The following is a 14951-nucleotide window of genomic DNA, read 5'->3' as shown; positions in this document are numbered from 1 at the left end:
GAGACATAAAATGTCATTACCCACCGCAAATGACAGTCTTCAGTGACATAAAATGAAAAGGTGTGTCAAAGTATACTGATGCACCACTAATCAATATCGATACAGTACTGAACTTAATTAATTAAATTGCGATATGATTAATGTGGAGTTTTACCTTAAAAAAATCTCAACACAATTAGTAATAAAACCATTTAGTATAAAAGAGTGATTAAACTTCATGAGGTTTTCGATGTGAGACCTGCTTCAACACATATGTTAAGTTTTAATTTGTCTAAGAGAATGAATAATCTCTTATGTGTAAATAGCCTAAGTTTTTTTTTTTTTATTAAATATGTCGTTTTTATAGGTTTTGGGCTCATTACTTCTATCTTGAGTGCATGCATGCATTTCTATTTAGGCAATCTAAGACCTTCTTAACTAGAGATTTTCAGTATGTTGGGAACATGGTTTGGTATACTCAGTGTAACAATACAATTGGTTAAAAACTTAAAGAAAAAACAATTTAACCGATTATATTATTACATTTGTTGTACTGAGCTGTTTCCGGCACACTAAAATTTTTTTTCCTTGTTAACCGTGGTGGCGTTTGTGTGTGTGCAACTTCTTATTCAAATCCACATGGTGTACGTAGTGGGGAAGTGCTACAATTGTTCAAATACCTAATAAGTGTTAATTATTTGAAGTGCGCATTCCACACAAATGCCACCAGCAAATTACCAATTAAACAATACAGATTGACCGAAAGCAAAATCCATCTTTTGGAGATTTTGGTAGGAAATATCATTAAACAATTGAGTGGAGGGTGCATTCCACACGAAAGCTTGTGGGTGTTGATTATTCCTGATTTTACTGTTTGTAGTTCAATGATCAAGTAATTTGAAGCATTCAATTTGAATCTGATAATTCTCATTAACTTATTTTGCAGATCAATCTCACACAAATTAAAGGCTCTAATTCTCTTTCATATAAACCAAAGTTCGAATTTTTGATGTTTAAGCTCGGGGCACTAAGGTCTGTAGGGAATTCAAATTCCAAAAAAAGAGGGTACGTTCTTGCAAAATTTGTCCAACTTGTAAAACGAGCTTTACTCCTTTAAACCTTTCCACTAAAAAGCAATTATACCAGTAATGTTTAATGTTGTTTAGTTTTCAATTAACCCACTAATTAAGGATATGACTCGGCGGGCTGCTGCAGCAATTAAATAATGATAATTTCATAAGTGATATCGGCAAGCAGAATTTAGAACCTGTTTGCTATTTAACTTGAATTCAATTTTTTAAACTTAAAAACAATTTTCAAGTTTTAGGCCTTAAAAACTTGTTTGGTAAGACCATTTTCAAAAACTAAACTCAAGATTAACTCAAAAATATAGTCTATTGTCTAAAAACATAAAAATTGAGTTTTTAAACTTAAATTTACTCATTTCTTTTCTCTCCCTCCTCCTCTCTCACTCCATCTATCTCCCTCTCTTTTATTCTTTCTCTCTCCTACTTTTTTTTTATTTACCTTTTTCGTCTCTCATCCAGTCCACTTTCTTCATTATCGATTTTTTCTTTCACTCCTCTTGCTCTCTATGTCGTTTAATCCAATCTCTTCTTTCTTTTTCCTTCAATCAGCTCTTACTTTCTTTCCTCCTCTCTTCTCTTTCTCTGTGACATCCCACATCGCCCAGGGGAGTGATCCTTAAATGTATATTCTCATCCCTACCTAGCACGAGGCCTTTTGGGAGCTCACTGGCTTCGGGTTCCGTGGAAACTCCGAAGTTAAGCGAGAAGGGGGCTAGAGCAATCTCATGATGGGTGACTCACTGGGAAGTTGCTCGTGAGTTCCCAAAAACAAAACCGTGAGGGAATGGTAAGCCCAAAGCGGACAATATCGTGCTACAGTGATGGAGCGGGCCCAGGAAGTGATCCGCCCCGGGTCGGGATGTGAAAATTTGGTATTAGAGCCTAACCCTGGCCGCGTGTGTACCGACGAGGACGTCGGGCCCCTAAGGGGGGTGGATTGTGACATCCCACATCGCCCAGGGGAGTGATCCTTAAATGTATATTCTCATCCCTACCTAGCACGAGGCCTTTTGGGAGCTCACTGGCTTCGGGTTCCGTGGGAACTCCGAAGTTAAGCGAGAAGGGGGCTAGAGCAATCCCATGATGGGTGACCCACTGGGAAGTTGCTCGTGAGTTCCCAAAAACAAAACCGTGAGGGAATGGTAAGCCCAAAGCGGACAATATCGTGCTACGGTGATGGAGCGGGCCCGGGAAGTGATCCGCCCCGGGTCGGGATGTGAAATTCTCCCTCTCCTGAGACCCCTTCTTTTTAGATCTCATTGTATAGTTTAAGTTGTAAGATTTAAAAATTTTAAATCGCTTTTTAACAATTAAAAACGCTTTTAATTTTGTTGAACTGAAAAAGTGAAAAATAATTTTGACCATAAAAGTATTTTTCGGAAGTTTTGATGACATATCACTAACAAATTAAAGTTTTGACATGTCAAAGATTACGCGTCGCGCACCGTAAGTGTCACAAATTGTACACATGACATATGACTCATAAAACGAGTCATGACACACGTCAATATTTGGTGGAAAATAAGTTTAAAAAAAAATTCTTTAATTAACCTTGTTTAAGTCAAACAAATCACGGGAGATAATCAACAAATAAAGTGGATGTCAAATGGGGAGATTGACCAAATAAGAATGGCTAGATTAGGGATAAGTTGACTGATTGAGTCTTAGGTTCAAATCTCATGGATGACAAATTCGATACCAAATTAGGCTGCCCATTGTGTGGCTTAGCCGAACTCCCCTTATCCTTAGTGTAAAAATATTGATGTACTCAAAAAAAAAAAAAAATGTCGTTGGTAGGGGTGCAACTTAGGCAGGTTGGAAGATCAGCCCAATCCTACCCCAACTTTTACAATTCGAGCTCTTGGTTCAGGTTGGATTTCATTTGGGTTCGAGTTTAATTGGGTTAGGGTTCACCTGAGTTGGGTTCGGATTGCCCAACTTTTTAAAGTTTAATCTTGTAACAACTTAGTTTCCAAGAATTCCTAAAAAAAATTAAGCCAAGTAGCATCAAAGCTAGCTAACTTTAATTTCATAAATCAATCTACTATAAAGCTTTAGGATTTAGTGACTACGAATATGGGATGATTAATCATAGTCTCTTATTCCCTAAACACTTAAGTAATTATAAAGGGTAATTTATTAAAAAAAAATATTAGAAAGGACGTTGGTTTTTGAATTTGGCTCACTTGGATGTAGTATGAGTATTAATTGATATGAGTTACAATCTAGTTAGATTGAGTTTGGTTAGTCGGGTTGAGATGGGTTGGGGATGGACAGGTAAATGATGAACCCAACTCAACCCAATCAATGAACGGGTTGAAATTAGGTTGAGTTCAGGCAAGTTATAGTTAAAAAAAAACTCAATTGTTCGGGTTTAAGTAGGTTTAGACATGAACATGTTCGGATTAACCTAACCTAAGTTGCACCTCTATCCGTTGGACCGCAGAAACTACCACCCGCCATATAAGCCATATAAGCAAAGGTTTTACCATACAAGCTAAAAAGAGAGCGACGACATCGTTTTGATGATAATATAAAATGCGTTTGGTCCCACTAAAGGTAGTAGGTTTGGTTCGATCTTGTTTGATTCGGTCTGATCGGTTGTATTCGATTTGGCCCCGCTAAAGTTGGTACGTCGACACGTGTTTAGCCAAATGCATGGCAGCATGAGGATTTGTGAAAGAGGGTGAAGCCAAGAACTGAACCGGTCAAACCAAAATTGTTTTTTGAATTTTTTTCTGGTTCGGATCGGATCAGCACGGTTCAATGCTTTATCCGTTCAACGTCTGCCCCTAATCCCACAAAATTACAGAACGACACGTCGTACTGTCATTTATATGGCTGGTGGACCCGGATTCCCTCTTGATCTAAAAAATTTGAGTTTAAAAATCAAATGATCTGAACCGTTGAAATTTGATCCAACGGCTATATCCTCTTAAAAATTATAATAATTGAAATCGTTAAGTCAAATTTCAATAACCTAAATTATTTTATTCTTAAACTCAAATTTTTTGGATCCAGAGAGGATCCGGGTTCATGGTAGGTGTGCGTGCGCGCTTGTAAAAAACTGGTACAGCTCCATTCCGTAGTCCGTAGTGTCGCTCTCGAACTTCACATTTTCGCGCCTAAAATCCAAAGTACTTTCTCCGTCTCACGATCTCTGTTGATTGTTTGGTTGCCTGGAAAATGTAGGAAAGTTCCTTCGATTTACAATTTCTCTATCGTTTCTCAGTAGCCAAACAGATTTTAAAGCTCGCGATTCAGGAACGATTGAGATTTGTTCACTCTTTTAGCTGTTTGGCTGCTGAGAAAATGAACCTACATCATTTGAATTTCGATCAAATTTTTACTTTTCGAATCTGACTCGACCACGATCGTTCACTTCAAATTCTAAGATTTCTCCCCATTTTGAGCAACAATAGCAATAATCTCGTATAAGAAATCCGATTTTCTTTTATTTTCAAGGCAACCAAACAGATCGTACGAGTTTTCCTTCCTAACTGACGCTCTTTCTGTGTTTTTATTTTTTGCAGCTTCGAATTAGCTTCTGAACGCGGCAAGATAATGGCGAGTATGACAATATGTGCTCGATTCCGGCCTTTGAGCTCCAAAGAGAGAAGAGATCACGGCGATGCAGTCTGCATTCAACACGTAGACTCCGAAACTTTCAGTTTCAAGGTTTTTTCTCATGAATCCATGGATTCCTGTAACTCTGCTACTATCTTTTCGTGCAAAACTGTTTGAGAAACAAAGTTTGAAAAGATTTGAATTATTGTACGGCTAGGATGAGAAGGATGAAGAATTCACATTTAGCTTTGATAAGGTGTTCTACGAGAAATCTGAGCAGGCTCAAGTGTATGAATTTCTAGCTTCGCCTATTGTGCGAGGTATATCTTCGAAACGATATTAATCGATGAATTACGCTTCTCTTGCTTAATTACTTGAAAGAAAAGGGTTAAACTCTAAAAATCTTTTATCCATGTACCTTGCATAGAAGTTAATTGATTTGGTATTATAGTGGTTCCTCACATTTTCGTAGCACCCGAGCTTATGGAAGGTCTTACTAATTGGGAATAGTCTTAGTCTGAATTACTGATTTTGGGTATTTCCAACTCAATTTCTGCTATTTATCTGCGCTGACCGTGATACAGATGCTGTTGATGCAATCAATGGGACGATCGTTACTTATGGACAGGTGACGTAGTTGTCTAACTTTTCTCCTTATGGCGATCGCCTGTATGTGTTAAATTTCTATCTAGTAATTGCATGTCTTAGTTGTTTTGTTGGTTCTAATTTACAAAACCTTTTGCAATGAATGCAGACTGGAGCGGGTAAGACATATAGCATGGAGGTGAGGCTGCGGTTTCACAATATTGTAGTGATGACTGCTAATCGATATTCAATTAATTAAGCTCACACACGGTGATGTTTACGTATTTGGTGCAGGGGCCTAGCATACTGGTACGTGACGAGCAGAAGAGAGGATTACTTCCAAGAGTAGTTGAGGGTCTGTTTGATTGCATTAAATCTTCTGAAAGAACAATGAAGCACTCAATCAAATTGTCAATGGTATTGAGATTTGCTTATCTTTCGGTGACATAATTGGTTTCAAGTTGTAACATCTCTGCCAATGTAATTCTCTGTATCTGTTTGTTTCTCTTTTCAGGTAGAGATCTACATGGAAAGAGTAAGGTAGGTATAACCGTAATGACTCAGTTTGGCTCGAATGCACTATCTGTTTGGAACATGAAATAAGCCGAATAGGATGGAACTCCAGGAAGGTTCTAATAACTATACCATACTTGCGATTAGTGCTAACAGTACTTTTTATTCAGGGACCTTTTTGATTTAGCAAAAGACAACATACAGATTAAGGAAAGTAAATCGCAGGGGATATTGTTAAATGGAGTAACAGAGGTATGCTTATCCTTTGAAGCAATAAGTTGTATACCCATGATATCAATGGGAGTACTTATTGAATTTTTGAATCATCCCAGTCATGTTTTGATTTTTGAATCTGTTGCTTGCTTGAATCCTTTATCGTCACACAAATTACTATTTGAGCCCAAGAAAACTGACGATTACAAACCGACTCCAAGTTATGTATGATTTAGACATTGAGTATTCTGAAATATATGCTGTATGATGCCTTCGGATTGAGTAACAGCTTGTGAGTTGTGATCCCACCCCCACCCCCCCCCCCCCCCTCCTTCTTTTTTTGTAGATCTCTGTGTCGAGTCCTGCAGAAGCATTGCAAAGCCTATCTGTAAGATATATTTTCTTCAGAAATCTCCTATAGTTTGTATATATGGTTTACATTCTAACGGCGATGTTGATAATGCAGAATGGCATAGCTAACAGGGCTGTGGGAGAGACCCGTATCCTTTGCTTTCTTTTTCCATTCTACTTATTTCTTAATTTCCTAGTATAAATAGCAGCATTCTTTTTTGGCTGACAATGTTATCCATTTTCTGTAAAACTTAATATCGATATAGAAATGAATGTGTCCAGCAGCAGAAGCCACTGCATATACATATTCACAGTTCAGCAAGAAGTAAAGAAAGATGAGAGGTAAAATTTCTTTAATTTATATTGGTGTCAAGTTTTCAATTGTATGATCTTGAACATTCTGAATCCATGTACAGGTCGAAAGCTGGAAAGTTAATTCTTGTAGACTTGGCTGGATCTGAGAAGGTAGAGAAAACCGGAGCTGAGGGAAAAGTTCTTGAAGAAGCTAAGACAATCAACAAGTCTCTCTCAGCCCTTGGAAATGTGATAAATGCTCTCACATGCTGGTCATCGGGCAAAGCAAACCACATTCCCTTCCGCGATTCCAAGCTCACTCGGATTTTACAAGATTCACTGGTCAGTTTCCCTCCCTTTAGTCCTCGCCATAGCATGGTCGATTTGTACTGAAGATCTAAAGGTTCTCATCTTGCAGGGAGGTAACTCGCGTACTGCATTGTTGTGTTGTTGCTCACCAAGCCCTTCGAATGCGTTGGAGAGTCTGTCCACTCTTCGCTTTGGGATGAGGTATGCTTTTCAACATCCCATATCGCTTAATTACGAATTAGGACTCAAAATTGAATCTCAGGATTCTTAAGGTTAGATTCTTACTCTGCCAGGGCAAAGCATATAAAGATGTCACCGCGTCTCAAGGGTCACGAAGATAAATCTGCTAAAAAGAACGGACCTCCCTCCCCAACTAAAGATGAGTCATGCGAGATAATTCTTGAGATGGTTAGAATACTCTTGTGAAAATGTTTTCTGTGACGTTTTTTTTTATTTTTATAGCTTCTAATACCTCCATACTATAGTTGAGGGAGAGATTTGATGCCGAAGATGTGAAGTTACTCGAGGAGTTGTTCACATTGAGTGGAATTCTCTTTGATCCTTCTTCGCCTGAAGAGGTAGACTCAGCATTGGCGGATGTTACTTCACAGACGATTACCTTACTGCAGCAAGCAGTGGAAGATCTTGCATCCACCGTTGAGGAGGTACGTGTTACTTGGTACCGAGAATGGCGTGTAAACAGCCTTGTCTACTTTCTTCAATATGAATTTTGTTGTGCCGGTTTTATGCCGTTGCAGCTTAAGAGGGAGAATAAGGCACTGAAGAACGAATTAGCAGCTGCTAAAAGATCGGATGCACAAAGCGAAGCGGCTGGAGATACTTCAATTGTTCTGCATAAACCTTCAGGAATTATCAGTTCCGTTGTGTCACGGGTCAGGTCACTCTCTTCTATCAAGTTGTTGAAATGATAAGAGTATAATCCTGCCTGACATGTGAGATTAATCGAACATCGCTCATATTTTAAAGAACTGCAACAGTAGGGTAGAGGCACCGACCGTGTCATACATAGAGCATTTCTCACAAAAGCATGAGATCTCTGTATTTTAGTCTCACTCAACCTTACGTAGTGCTAACCGGTCTAGCTGCCCTAGTAAGGCAGCCTTACTGAATTCTTTCAAAGCTAAGTAGAAATATAGAATATTTCACTCACCTCTACTACGGGAATCGCTTTTGCTTTCTTTTCCTCTAGCTACTAAGATGTTTCAGTTCGCTTGCTAGAGGAGTGTGCGCCTATTAAACTGGTTTGAGAAGAGATCTTGGGTAGGGCTTTTCAGTCCAAATAAAAAGAGATATCTTGCGTTGGGCTTTTGAGGAGTAAAAGTGTTTTAGTTTAAAAGCCCAATTATCTTTATGACAAGGCATTATTGTCATTGTAAAACACACAGTTGCGAATTAATTTTTAATGCAAGAGAGCAGACACACTGTATTAAGTTTTTGGAAAAGCACGTCTTTGAATATTGGGTCCAACGGGACTTAGAACTCAAATATGAGATTGCCTGATTGGTAAGCTTTCTACAATCGAACAAAATTGCATCTCACAAAATCTTAGATGAATCACAGAACAAAAAGAAAAGTTTTGTGAGACGTTTTTCAAAATACAAGTTTTGACCCCTTGCTTGCTTTACTGTCCTTCATGTAGTTCTTGCTTAAAGTAGTAAAAAATCCCACCTGGTTTTCTAAAATTCCAAATACACCCCTTAGAAGCTGTTTTATTACTTGACCTAGCAAACGGTCGTGTTTGTCGTGTTCATGTCATTTTTGCATCATACATATTATCTTAAAAGGTCATATTGTGTCAAACCAGTTATTTTAACGGGTTCTTAACATGTGATCCAATAACGACTCAACTTGTTAATGGAGTATGTCGTTTTGTGTCGAGTTAATAGGTCATCCAAAAAATTGTCACATCTAATGTTTGGATTTGGTAAACGATATCTTATTGGGTTTTTAACGGGATACCCGATAACGACCCGACTTGTTAAAATGTGACATGATAGCGACCCATTTGTTAAGGAATTGATCTAAAATCTATTATTTTCATGTCAGGGTTAAAGGATCTTATTATGGGTGACTAATTAACCAAAAAATAATATCAGAGAGATCAAATTTTTAAATCAAATTTGCAAATTAAATAATGTGTCACCAACTTTTAATTAATAATCAAATCATTAACAACTACATCATTTAGTTTACACAATTCAGTTTAAAATTTTGGTTTCCCTTACATTATTCTTAGCGAAATATAGCTGTGTTCGTTGGGTGTTTTGGTACATTCATTTGCAGATAATACGTGAAGGGCAAAACCGTAGTTTTATACTTTGCTTTTTTGGCAACATTGAAGGTCTTTCCGAAACTCGAAGGAAACCTTGGCTTTCCAACTAAAAATAGGAAAAGAAAACTTTGGCTCCGTTACCCAAAACAACCCTATAAATATTACTTCTTGTCTCACATGCTTAACGCTTCAATCACATTGCAGCTGCTCTCTCTTTGAACATTAAGCTTTTCAAATTCCAACATCCATGGCTGCCAAGAACTCCATTATTCTCCAAGTTTTTGCCTTCCTGATGATTGTCTTACCGGTTGCGAATTCGATAAAGTTCAGCTATCCGGCGGTTTTTAACTTTGGGGATTCAAATTCCGACACCGGCGAGCTCGGTGCCGGGCTCGGTTTCAATCTTCCACTGCCTTATGGACAGACCTACTTCAAACCTCCGTCGTCATCGGGGAGGCCTTGCGATGGCCGTCTGATCGTAGATTTTCTAAGTAAGTTTCTGACCTTATTAGTCACATAGTCACATGCACTACTTCCGCATGTTGATAAACGACTGTGTATCTCGTGCATGCACTAGTAAGTACATCCTATATATATATCACATCAATTTTTACCTCACACACACCTTTGTTAATTTGTTGTCATTGATCTTCTTTAATTAATTAATTCATTCATTCAATCTAACGGCAAAGATTGAGAGAGGTATGCGAGAGGTAAAAATAAGTGTGTAGATATCATTACCCTATATATTAGCTATGTAGAACAATATCTTTAATTTGGACATTCATGTGTAAGAAAATAAAAGTGTGTGAAAATCACTTTCATATTAAGTGTATATATGTTCTTTTTAAAATTTAAGTAATTAAACGAGAAGCGTGAAAGTCACTACTTTTAATATTTACAAGAAGAGAATTGCTAAAACTCTCTCAAAAATATGACTCTGTGTAGACTCTCTAACACCTCATGTTTTTGGCACAATGTTTTATAATATTAGCACATGAATTAACGTTAAAACTGTGAAGTGACATAGAGTCTATTTTGGAAGAGTTTCTTAGCATTTCTCTTAGGAGAATGATGCTACATTGCTTACATAAAATATAACTTTGTTCATTGGGGTTTGTAGTTTGTAGTGTTGTACACTTGGCCTTTTGCCTTCATTCATCCTCTCCATAAGTCAAAGCAAACTTTTCAAGCTTTCACCATGCTCATAAACTTGGCTCCATACGTCACATGACATGATGCATGATTTTATATTTTGGTGGTTGGTACATAACACATCCGTGAACATTAAGCCTCTTCATCCATGGCTACCAAAATTTTCACCCTCCAAATTTTCACCTTACTTTCCATTTTTCCACCTTCAAACTCAACCGAGTTTCACTACCCGGCCGCTTTCAACTTCGGCGATTCAAACTCTGGCACCGGCGTGCTTGCTGCCGGCTTTGATTTCAAGCTTCCACCACCTTATGGACTGTCTTTCTTCAAAACTCCCTCCGGAAGGTTTTGTGATGGCCGTCTCCTCATAGATTTTCTCAGTAAATTTCTCACAACGCACCTTTGGCAATGTTTTTACTTTACCCTGCAATTTTTCGGTTTAATCCACGTTCACATTTTTATACATTACACATGTAAATGTATATGGATATTGTCCGAGATATAAGATTAAACTGGTTAGTCAAGACAGTATGTCCGCTCTGTACCTCTCAATTTGAACCCTCCCTTCCCATGGATTAAATATCGCTTTTGTCTTGGGCCTTTAGCTTTCCACATGTGAAAGCAAACCAACAACTAACACTTGAGCCCCACTGCTCACCAAACAAAAACTTATCATCAAAGGCTTCATAAAGTATATATATTTTTCTGTTGGTTTGTTTGCATTTAGGTGAAAGCAACAGCCTAATAAGTGAGAGAACTTCCTGTTGCATTTTCCATGGCTACCAAAATCTGCATTATCCAAATTCTCACATTGATTTCCATCTTCTTGCCTCTTTCCAAATCCATCCACTTCAACCACCCTGCCGTTTTCAACTTTGGTGATTCGAATTCCGACACTGGCAACCTTGTTTCCGCAGGCATTGAGACCATTATTTCTCCTTATGGACAATCTTATTTCAAAACCCCATATGGGAGATACTCCGATGGCCGCCTGATCGTCGATTTTCTTAGTAATTTTCCATTTTTTTTCCCTCTAAGCTTTGTTCTGCTGCTTTTAATTCATGTTATGAGTTCGACTTTGATCTAAAGTTTATGCTAGTTCTAATTTCTTTCAAAAATTGTTTACTGACTGCTCTTTATTCGCGCCTTCTCGTGACTGCTCTTTGTTGTGTAATGTTTTTGCAGTGGATGCAATGGAGCTTCCGTTTCTCAATGCCTACTTGGATTCAGTTGGCCTGCCGAGTTTCAAAAATGGTTGCAACTTTGCCGCGGCGGGGTCAACTATACTTCCTGCAACTGCAACATCGATCAGCCCTTTTTCTTTCGGGGTCCAGGTCTCCCAGTTTTTTAGATTCAAAGCCAAGGTTCTTGAATTGCTAGCTGAAGGTAAGAGCTTTCCCAAGTATCTGCCTACGGAAGATTTTTTCGCGAAAGGGCTCTACATGTTCGATATAGGCCAGAATGATCTCGCTGGTGCATTTTATTCGAAATCATTGGATGAGATTCTCGCGTCTATTCCAACGATTTTTACAGAATTCGAAACTGGAGTAAAGGTCAGTACATTAAACACAACAAGGATGGTCAATAATTTTGAATTTAAGTAAGAAGAACATCCACCTGACATTCTTTGTTTTCGTTTCAGAGATTATATGACCAAGGAGGTAGGAACTTTTGGATACACAACACAGGTCCTCTCGGATGCTTGACGCAGAATGTTGCCAAGTTTGGAACTGATCCCTCGAAGCTTGACGAACAAGGATGCGTGAGCGACCACAACCAAGCTGCTAAACTCTTTAACCTGCAGCTTCATGCTCTCACCAAAAAGTTGCAAGACCAGTACTCAAATGCAAGTGTCATATATGTTGATATCTTTTCGATCAAATCTGAGCTCATTTCAAATTATTCAAAAAATGGTTAGTACATCTGAGTGCCTTGTGATTCTTCATTGCGAATTATATCGGGTATTACGTATGTACGTAGTCCTTTCTGTTTTAATCATCTCATATCTGATTTTATGGATTGTATCTGCAGGATTTGAGCAACCTATTATGGCTTGCTGCGGGTACGGAGGTCCCCCTTTGAACTACGACAGTCACATTACCTGTGGACAAACAAAGACGTTGAACGGAACAAATGTCACGGCCAAGGGATGCACAGATAGTTCTGATTACATTAGTTGGGATGGAATTCATTACACCGAAGCTGCGAATCAGTATGTCTCGTCCAAGATACTCACCGGGAAGTACTCTGATCCGCCCTTCTCGGATAAAATGCCTTTCCTTCTGAAGCTCAAGTTCTGAAGCCCCAACATGTTTTATTTACATATTTTAACATTTGTCCGATATTCGTAAGGCCAACTCTTAAATGTAACAGTAAACCTTAAGTTCTCACAAATTTATACAGAAATACCATTTCAAAGTGTGGCACCGGATGCATATTTCTCACATAAAAATTCATCTGTATAAGCGGGTATACACCGTTGCATCATACGCAAGCGGACAGGTTGTGGCCGAAAATGAAAGCATTCGGGTATAATCACTCAATTCGATTGTATATTTTTACAAATGTCAACAAGAACCATGTTCCTCTCTGATTTCAAGTCTCTCATCAACCATTTGAATTCGATCGATTTGTACAACTGCATGTTATGCATGTTTTCGAAATTTATGAGAAATAATGAAAGACGAATCTAACTGATGAACAAGTTCCACTCTTACTTCTACTTCCTTGAGACATAAGCATAGTACTGTGCCATAGGAACAACAAAGGCAATCACCAGCAATCCTCCAACTACAAGAGAGAACTGCCCGCGTTTCTCGTCTGTCTCCTCCTTGGTTTTGAAGTTGGATTCGCGTTTGTTTTCATTAACTTTGGGTCCGCCAGGATCTGGAAGTCCGTTAATCGCAGCAACTAGCCGTTTGGCACTGCTGAAAATGGCTTCATTGTACTTTTCTTCTGTTGCCAACACTGCAATCAACACATCCAATAATCTCATCAACTTAGCTGCAAAATCCTTACAAACTAAAACTATGGCGTATCATGTATGGAACTATCGACCATGTAGTCCTTCACCAAACATTTTGCAAGGGCTCGCCGTGCACTTGGTGCCCTTTAATTTGCAGGAATTATTCACTTCAACAGTCTTCTATGATTATACGGGTTTCCAACCTACAAAGATTTCTAACTAGATCCTACTTCCCCTGTGTTGTGCTCAGTACTCATATTACATTTCTCTACTTTCCGCCACCCGACATTTCAATCGAACAAAACTAGTTCAACTCCCAGTTACGTATTATATATAATCTGAATCATGCTCAGAAACTAAGACTTGACACGAAATATTAGCATTGTAAAAAATCGTTGCTTGAAGTAAGAAAAGTGAAGGCATATAGTTACCGGGAAGGTTTTCGGATACAGTTGCATCAAGGATACTTTCTCCAACAGCTTGAACAAATGCAGGACCACCTGTGACCGCACCTTCTTTTTGGCTGGTGACAAGCACAACAATGCCCTTATTGTTGCCCTCTTCAACAGAAGGGTACCATTTTTCCAAAACTTGGTCAGCATACTCAAAAGCATCAGCTTTGCTCTGCAACCAAGCCATAAAAAATTCTAGAGTCCGTTAATGTATGACATATATTTTTGAATTTAACGGTTGGATATGCGCTAAAAAACAATAGGGATTTGACAAGTGAATCTGAGCCACTTGAAAGACAACGTAGACGGAGTTAAAAACTCAAAAGGATCCCAGAAAAGGTCAATATCTACAAAACTTAAAACAAACATACATTAGCGAACACTTAGAAAACAGAAGGAAACTTACAGTGAGCTTTCTAACAGTGATGAAATTGATCCGGAAGTTCTTTTTGTACTCCAATTCCTGCATCAAATTCTTTATATCCGCTTTCATCACGCGGCTAAGTACGCCGGCATCATCAACAACGTAGGACTCTTTGGGGGGTCCTTCATTGAGCACATCAAACTCAGATGCTAGTGCATTACCATCAGGCAATATTGGGCAGAAGTTTAGTGCCAATGAAAGTGCAAGAGCAGCTAGTCCTTGCTGAGCAAAAGAAACCCAATTTGTGGGTGTTGGTGGAGATGTTTTTGGTGATTGGATTGAGTGATTTTTGAGGCTTGAAGTGATGAGGAGAGGTTTGGAATTGGGTTGGAGGGATGGGGGCAAAAGGGTCTTCAAAGAAGAAGGTTTTGGGTTGAAGAGAGGAGAGAGTGAGGGAGAAGAAAGAATGGTTTCCATTGGGGAGAGAGAGAGAGAGAGAGAGAGAGAGAGAGAGAGAGAGAGAGAGAGAACAAGAGTTTTAGGAATGGTGAACCATAAGAGGAGGGAGAGGAGGGTTTGATTTTCTAAATGTTTTTGTGTGTTGGGATTGGTTGGCTGAACTTGAATATGGATAACATGTAGGCTCTCTGTTGGTTTTCAAAAGTGGCTTCTTGAGGTGAACACATCACTTGTTTGGTTACGTGCTTGAGTCTTGATAACAAGGGCAAAAATGGAATTTACACAAAATGAACCCAAATTGTAGCTTTATGGGACTCAAATCTCCTCTACTCAGATTTTCTTTGTTAGAAATAGAATCTACTTG

General features: G+C 38.6%; 3 protein-coding genes across 8 annotated transcripts; 2 read left to right on the top strand and 1 right to left on the bottom strand.

The window, feature by feature from the left end:
- Positions 1–4121: 4121 nt before the first annotated feature.
- Positions 4122–8071, top strand: LOC103962910 (kinesin-like protein KIN-1). 5 transcript variants are annotated; one of them, XM_048568351.1, is made up of 15 exons: positions 4122–4204; positions 4601–4745; positions 5219–5262; positions 5389–5418; positions 5514–5636; positions 5734–5759; positions 5903–5984; positions 6292–6333; positions 6412–6445; positions 6563–6638; positions 6713–6932; positions 7009–7100; positions 7193–7307; positions 7385–7564; positions 7658–8071. In XM_048568351.1, the coding sequence occupies exons 2-15, from the start codon at positions 4649–4651 to the stop codon at positions 7826–7828; spliced, it is 1332 nt and encodes a 443-aa protein (XP_048424308.1). In that variant the 5' UTR covers positions 4122–4204; positions 4601–4648; the 3' UTR covers positions 7829–8071. The 5 variants fall into 5 exon arrangements, with proteins under 5 accessions (XP_048424308.1, XP_048424305.1, XP_018506831.2 ...); XM_048568348.1 differs by adding an exon at positions 4852–4954 and having other exon boundaries at positions 7385–8071; XM_048568349.1 differs by lacking the exon at positions 4122–4204 and adding an exon at positions 4852–4954 and having other exon boundaries at positions 4233–4745.
- Positions 8072–9404: 1333 nt separating this feature from the next.
- LOC103962909 (GDSL esterase/lipase At1g54790) lies at positions 9405–12765 on the top strand. 2 transcript variants are annotated; one of them, XM_048568290.1, is made up of 4 exons: positions 9405–9683; positions 11533–11900; positions 11990–12260; positions 12379–12765. In XM_048568290.1, exons 1-4 carry the CDS (start codon positions 9440–9442, stop codon positions 12645–12647), a joined length of 1152 nt encoding a protein of 383 aa, XP_048424247.1. In that variant the 5' UTR covers positions 9405–9439; the 3' UTR covers positions 12648–12765. The 2 variants fall into 2 exon arrangements, with proteins under 2 accessions (XP_048424247.1, XP_009373965.2); XM_009375690.3 differs by lacking the exon at positions 9405–9683 and adding an exon at positions 11063–11357.
- A 114-nt stretch (positions 12766–12879) lies between these two features.
- Positions 12880–14638, bottom strand: LOC103962907 (UPF0603 protein At1g54780, chloroplastic-like). Its single transcript, XM_009375689.3, has 3 exons — positions 14171–14638; positions 13744–13936; positions 12880–13314 (listed from the first exon to the last, which is right to left on the bottom strand). Exons 1-3 carry the CDS (start codon positions 14603–14605, stop codon positions 13067–13069), a joined length of 876 nt encoding a protein of 291 aa, XP_009373964.2. The 5' UTR covers positions 14606–14638; the 3' UTR covers positions 12880–13066.
- Between the last annotated feature and the right edge of the window lie 313 nt (positions 14639–14951).

Source organism: the organism of the source record quoted next, unplaced genomic scaffold (assembly GCF_019419815.1).
Source record: "Pyrus x bretschneideri cultivar Hongxiangsu unplaced genomic scaffold, Pyrus_bretschneideri_v1 Contig48, whole genome shotgun sequence".
Lineage (NCBI taxonomy): Eukaryota > Viridiplantae > Streptophyta > Magnoliopsida > Rosales > Rosaceae > Pyrus > Pyrus x bretschneideri.
This window is presented reverse-complemented; position numbering and strand designations above follow the sequence as displayed.